Consider the following 6,755-nt stretch of genomic DNA (forward strand, 5'->3'; position numbering starts at 1 on the left):
ATTAGTTAGTGAAGGAGTGCAGTTACATAGCTTCTTCTAGGGTTTCCCCCCCGCCAATTGTTGCTGTCCATCTTTCATTTGGTTGGTGGCCAGCCTCCCTGCCCTGCATGGGTGTGTCAGTGCTGAGGGATGCTACACCATCCACCTCCACCCCAGCCCTGGAAAGGCAGTGCCCCATCCCATGGCACGGAAAGCCAGAGATGCTTCCACCTGGCTTTGGTAATGCAGTCCAGCCGTGTGTGTGTGTGTGTGTGTGTGTGTCCCGGCATGGGTGATATGAACCAAACTTGTCAGCCATGACAATGATTCCCTCTCAAAGCTTGCTGAAGCTTTGAGAAAGCTTGCTGAAGCTTTGAGAACATTTCACTTGAAGTTGGGTTAGGACCATTGTGAGCTGGGCAAGTGCTCAGCTGATGTATGAAATAAAGAAGCAAATTAACAAAAAACCCCGTATGTGAAAAGAGCATAATCAGCCTTATGAGATCAGGCTAGTCCTTAGTGGTAAAAAATCTGATTCTTTCCTGTCAAAAAACAGTGGGATGAAGTTGCTATTGGTGTTCTTACGGCTTATTGCTAGATGTGCTTGTGTTTGCCTGCTGTGGGGAGGGAGAGGCAGTCATGGGCAGGGAGGAAAGTTTGAGGCTAACAGAGTAGAGATGCAGATGATGAAGCAGGGGGAAAAGGAAGGAGAGTATGCACAGCCAGGCTGTAGCACTATGGCTATCTGCCTAGATGCAAATTCCTCAGGTTGCTTAAGAATACTGTTAATTTGTTTTGTTTTGTTTTGCTGGTTTTCATTTTTAAGTGAGACAGAAGCAGGCATGGCGTTGGCAGAAATCCACACAGACACTCAGTCAACAGCTATCTTCCTGGAGACGGTTTGGTAGAAGACACCACGCAGCAGAGAGGTATAATCAGGCACACGGAAGAGGTGGCGCTCTCCATAGACCACATCGTAATCTGCGCTCTTCCCTGTGACCAGGACACGGATGTTGGGCTCGTTGGCTTGGCTGCCCACTGCCAGCACATAAATCTCGATGCCAGCCTGTTGGGCTTCCTGCACAGCTCTCTCAATGGCCCTTGCAGTAATCCCTTGAGAGTTGCCATCAGAAAACACCAGCACCCTCTTCTTCACCCCAGCACGGGAGGACTGCTGGTATAGCCCTGTGACATACCGCAGAGCGGCGTTGACGTCTGTGGCATCATTAATGAACTCCATGTTGTCGATGGCTTTGGCAATGACTGTGTAGTTGTACTGGAACTGAGCTTCCACTTTCTGCTGATTCCTGCCGCTGTACTGGACCACTGAGACACGCACAGAATCGTCAGCAGGCTTGCCAGCTTCCAGGAACCGCTCCGCCAGCCGCTTCACGAACTTCTTGGTGGTCTCGAAGTTCTTGCTCCCCACACTGGTGGAGCTGTCCACCAACAGTGTGATATCTGCCGGCCCAGCAAAGGTGACTGCAAGGGGAAAGGCCCAGGGCTTGTTACGCTGTGTTTCTCCTCCTGCCTCTTCCATGGAAAGTCGGTGAAGTCACCGGCTGTCTCGCAGGCTTCCGGCCCTGTCAGACTTGGGAAATCCCCACTCTCTGGGTATTTGCTAGCTTGGTTTACCTACCCCAGTGCTGTTCTACACTTGTCCTTTTACCCTTTCATTCCTTCTTTTATTTGATTTATGAAAGCCTGCATAACCATTAGATAATCTAGTGACACTTGTTGCTTAAATACAGTGCTGTCCTTGCGCGTCTGGGGAACCACTTCATCTCCCAAGGCTGGCTTCTTTCCATGATGAGTCTGGGGATTGCATATGCTTCTAACTTGGATGTGTACCCCACTAAATTCCTCCCTGTACTCACTTTTCAAGCACCTTTCTCAAATATCCCTTCCACAGAGCTGATTTTTCCTCATGCTCCCACTGCCACATAGCAATTGATCTCATTACCTGCCTTAGCTAACGCCTGTGAGGGCTAAAATCTGGCACAGCCTCCTCTCTAGGTTTGAGGTCCCAGAAAAGCAACTGTCTAGGCTTTTCCCCGAGATGCTTTGGGCTGGCATGTGTGTGAGAGACCCTGGAAGTGTCTGAACAGGCTTGCTCACTTCTCCAGCCCAGGAGCCTCCCTGTTGCAAGAGGTTTCCGAGCTATGCATTCCCACAAACACAAACTCCCACTTCCCCCACCACAGCACCCACAACCCCTTGGTGTTACATGAGGAGTCAATACTCACTTGGGCAGGTATAGTCCGGACATTTCTTCTCTGTTAAGAAAATTAAAAGAGTAACGTCACCAGCTCACTCAGGAAAACCACTTCTCATATAGCTTCCCATGGAGCCAGAGAAGGCACGAACACTCACCTCAGACACAGTCACATTGTGCAAGGCACTGTGCAAACGTTATAAATGTGCACCCAAAAGCACAGAGGTGCACACTTGAAAAATGCTGCGGACAGAGATGTCCTGCAGCAGGAGAGGACCTGGACCTGGACCTGGCTGCAAAGTATTCTGAGACATGAGATGTCCTTGTCCCTTATTTAACTAAACCTTGAATGCCATTCTCTTCCCTCAACAACTGCTTAAGAGCATGACTGGAGGAAGGCAAGGTAGGGCAGCCTGCATCCCTCACCTTTTGGCTGGGGTAATCCTCATTACCTTCCTTATTGCCTCCAGCCACAACCTTTCACCCACCTTGGCAAATGTACGAGGTGATGTTCTGCAAGAAGGTGTCATCCAGGAGCTCGGCGTAGTTGTCCCTTTGAATGGACAGTCCTGGCCTGGTTGGTCTACTTAAACAAGCGATGTCATTCAGGTGATCTGGATTTGGAGGGTTCCGGAAAATGTCGCCTATCCCAAGTGAAACCACCTGCAGGGAAGTTAGAGTCCCTCACCGGATGCATTCATCATCTAATGCATTCATAAACTTGAACGCCAGTTGCTTTGTGAGAGTGCTTCTAGTGACATGCATCTCCCCTGCCCTAGCCTTGAGTAGCAAAGACACAGAGTTCCCCAGAACACCTGCACTAATCTAATGCACAGCTGCTGTGTTGTGGTTCCCTGCAGACAAGGTGCTTCCCCTGTGCCCTTACTGGGGTGACATCACACAGAGAGTTGAGTGGAGTAGGGTCCCGCAGCGTGTCAGAGCGTCCATCTGTGATGACAATGGCAACGCGCTTGTCAGAGGTGAATCTCCGCAGCAGGTTATCTTTGGTGAACTGCAAGGCTTCTCCAGTGTAGGTGCCCCCAGCTATCCATTTCAGGTTCTTCACTGCCCTGCAAGCACAGACACCAGTGAGCCTGCAAGCCCTGCCCCATGGATACTGAAGGAGCCCCTGGAAACATGTATCTCTGACATGCTTGCGAGGCAGAGCAACATTCCTGCACAAGGCTTTGGGGGGAAAACTGGCAAGTTCCTTGGCTTCAGCACCACCCACTGCTACTTTCCACTAAAGAACATTTAGCATCCTTGCAGTTGCAGGAGCTGCTGGCCTGGAGATGGGGGACGGGAGGTGAGTAGGTGTCCCTGGGTCAGGTCTCTGCACAATGAGGCAAGACCCCACAGACTCACTGTTTGAGCGCCCCAATGTTGTCTATGTTGGCATCCCCCATGGCCACCAGCTCCTGTGTGTTGTCATGGCTGTACTGCACAACGCCCACACGGGACTCCCCAGCTTCAAACTGTTGGGAAAAACAGAAGTCAGTTAGGTTCAGATACCCTGGAGAGCTCAGAAATCCTGCTGGTGGTTTGTACTGAATGTCTTCATGGCAGGCTCTGCCACCTCTCCTCTGCCTTATTCCAGGCAGAAGGAGCCCCAACAGGAGTGGATGCACATGGGGACCAATTCGGTGAGCCAGTCAGTGAAACAAGACCCAGACCCAGGTTTCCTGGCTCAGTGGTCTCAACACAAGCCATTGGCCATGGTGGGTGGCTAGGAATAGATCTTTTTTCAAAACTTCTATTTTTCTTCCAACACAGTAGTTTTGCTGCCCAGCTCTAGCCTTTCTGCTTGTTACTGGCTCTTTGCCAGCCAGAGACCCATGCATGCCCGCACAAGTGTCCAATGGCAGGTTGTTGTGGCTTTACAGCCTATGTGCTACAGATGCGTCTAGTTATACCTTAAGGAAAGACTAGATCCCAAACATCCCTTCCAAATCACAGAGGTAAACATAATTTCCCAGGGAAGAGTCAGGAGAGCAAGCATTTGTGTCCCACTTCAGACTGAAATACTCACTATTGGGACAGTACTGCTGTTTTGGGCTGCAAAGATCCTTTTTAGTAGTGTGCTTGACTGGTAACCTAAACCCAAGCTTGGGGGCAGACAAAGGTGCCTGGGGGGCTGGCCATCAGGGAGCTAGGGGAAGTCACAACACACCACATGTGTTGTCTGCTCCAGTCACCTGAAATGCTCATCAGGACAGGGAATAGACTAAGAGACTGATTGATCAGGTGAGTGCTTTATGAGCCGTCTGCTCTGGGACATGAAGGAAGAGTTCTCATCCATAGCAGGCAGAGTCCTTTTGCCCAGAAAGAGTGAAATGTCTGTGTTTTGGGAAAACAAACTGCTGTCTCATCTCCATCATGTTATGAATCTGGGAGGAATCAAGACCCACACCAGTTATGCACTTGAAGCTAAGCCTTGTGGAGGCTCCTTGGAGTGGAGGCATCTCCCTATTTTTCTGCTTGTGGTGAAAAATAAGTGAGTGCACAAAAGTGTTTCCTGGCACTCCATGGAAATCTCACCTTCACACGCTCATCCTTGCTCAGGCGGTCGATGACTTTGATGATGAAGTCCTTGGCAATCTGGAAGTTCTGCAGGCCGATGCTCTCCGAGCTGTCCAACACAAAGAGGAGGTCGACGGGACCACAGGTGCACTCTACAGTAAGGCACAGGAGTGGAGGGGTTTGTGTTTTCTCTCTGAGCAGGTTGCTCAGAGCAGCACATTTTGCAGGAAGGCATACCAAAACAAGCTGTTAGTCCTGGCCAGGTGGGTGCCTGTGCCCTACCTACCCGCAAAGCATGGTGTGAAATAAAGTGGCAAAACAGCTGCATAGGAGACTTGAGAGTCAGTTTACTAATTTTTCCATCTGCGTTTTGCTCAGCACCCCTTATAAGACATGTAGAATTTCCAAGCTGTGAGTACCCTTAAAACACACAGTAATTATCCACACCCCATTTCCTCATAAGTCTTCTCATTTCTTCCATTCACCCAGCCCAGGAGGACAGAGGTGGGCTGGAGCATACTGGCTCAGCTTGCTCCCCCATTTCCCATGGCTGAAGGACATCATGTGCCCTTGGCTCTTCCTCCAAGCTTTTGGACTGCAAACCCAACCCATTGGGACAGCATTAGAGAAAAAAAGCCAGCACATTTCTCTGCAGACCTGCACAGGATTTGGGAGGAGGAGGACAGAGCTGAATCCACAGTGTGCCCTGAACTGACATCCCTTTCAACTGCACAAAGGGTAGAGAAAATCCGCTTGCAGTTTGCTGGCACAGGGCACCTCGACAACAGTTTTCCAGTTGTAGGACCCAGCTACAGCAGACTTGGAATCTGTGCAGCACCCTTGGGGACAGCTCGCTGCTCTCCCCTCATGCTTGATCCTCCCTCGCAGCCTCTCACCACATTTCCATAGCAGAAGGCAAGGAGCAGGGAAAGGGAGGGGTACAAGCAAAGAGCACAGCTAGCAAACGTTTGCAGAGCAACTTTGCCAAGTAACACTCACCGCAGCAAGCTAGAGGAAAAGGGAGAGAAAGAGAGAACATTAGAATGCTCGATAAGAAGGTTTTTCACACACTAATGCAGACTGAAGGTTTGTGTTTCTGCAAACCTAAAGACACCTGGTCTGGACAACTGAAGCTCATGGAGGTTTCCCTCCTGTTTGAGATATCCAGATCTCTCTTTCAGATTGTGTTGCCCCAACCCAGAGCACTGCATGCAGCAGAGCTCTGTTTCTGCACATGCTGATGCACTCTTATTTAAATAAAAATAAAAGTTAATCCTGGAGGGATTAAGTAAATCACCAGAGTAGGGAGCTCAAATTCAGTTCCCTAAGTACCCTGTGTACTTCCTGCACTTCATTACTACCTGTGGGCCAGAAACCCTTTGCAGCACATGTGTACTACTGCTCCCCATGGCGGGACACCCCAGAACAGACCTCCCTTTCCCAAGGTGGAAAGTCAGGCCCTACTATTTAAGAAAAAAATATTGTAAAATGCTCCACAAAAAGATTTTACAGAACTGTGCTCGTATTTTCCCTGCAGGGCAATTGTGTATGTACAGAGCCACAGACACAGCAAACCAGCCTGCAGAACACCTAAGTGAAACACAGTTGCATGACCCACTCTAGAGATCAAGCTGGAAGTTCCTGTGTCACGAGAAGGGACAGCAACTTGCAAAAAGATTTCCCTCTTTTGGGTTGCTGTCCCAGCTGCAGGGACAACCTCTCACCTCTCCCCCAGCTTGTTGACTTAATTGTCACTCGTGGAAGGGGAGTGATGCCCATGACATCCCTCTGCATGCTGCCTGGGGATGGCCCTGCTCCCTGGGGGCCAGAGAAAAAGCAGCTACCTCCCACTCAGCAAGGAGTTGAGCAGGGTGGGAGGAGCAGTACAGTGATACTCACAGCACATCTTCATGATGATGTCCAAGATTTCACATTCCTGAAAACAGAAGTAAAGAAACATTTGAATAACAGTGAAAGCAGTTTCCTGGCTCCCAGGTGCTGCCCACTCCACACCCCCCCACCCCCACCCCCACACCCCCCC

General features: G+C 50.1%; 1 protein-coding gene across 1 annotated transcript in view; it reads right to left on the minus strand.

The window, feature by feature from the left end:
* Nucleotides 1-642: 642 nt before the first annotated feature.
* The window catches only part of COL6A1 (collagen, type VI, alpha 1), a 24,139-nt gene continuing 18,026 nt past the window's right edge, over nucleotides 643-6,755 (minus strand). The window contains exons 28-35 of the mRNA XM_009891393.1: nucleotides 6,614-6,650; nucleotides 5,714-5,722; nucleotides 4,733-4,866; nucleotides 3,560-3,669; nucleotides 3,081-3,264; nucleotides 2,683-2,857; nucleotides 2,226-2,255; nucleotides 643-1,461 (exon numbers count right to left, since the gene is read on the minus strand). Coding sequence (XP_009889695.1) covers nucleotides 851-1,461; nucleotides 2,226-2,255; nucleotides 2,683-2,857; nucleotides 3,081-3,264; nucleotides 3,560-3,669; nucleotides 4,733-4,866; nucleotides 5,714-5,722; nucleotides 6,614-6,650 — 1,290 coding nt within the window. The 3' untranslated portion in view covers nucleotides 643-850. The remainder of the gene's footprint in view (nucleotides 1,462-2,225; nucleotides 2,256-2,682; nucleotides 2,858-3,080; nucleotides 3,265-3,559; nucleotides 3,670-4,732; nucleotides 4,867-5,713; nucleotides 5,723-6,613; nucleotides 6,651-6,755) is intronic.

The sequence above is a fragment of the Charadrius vociferus genome, unplaced genomic scaffold, assembly GCF_000708025.1.
Source record: "Charadrius vociferus isolate BGI_N301 unplaced genomic scaffold, ASM70802v2 scaffold69, whole genome shotgun sequence".
Lineage (NCBI taxonomy): Eukaryota > Metazoa > Chordata > Aves > Charadriiformes > Charadriidae > Charadrius > Charadrius vociferus.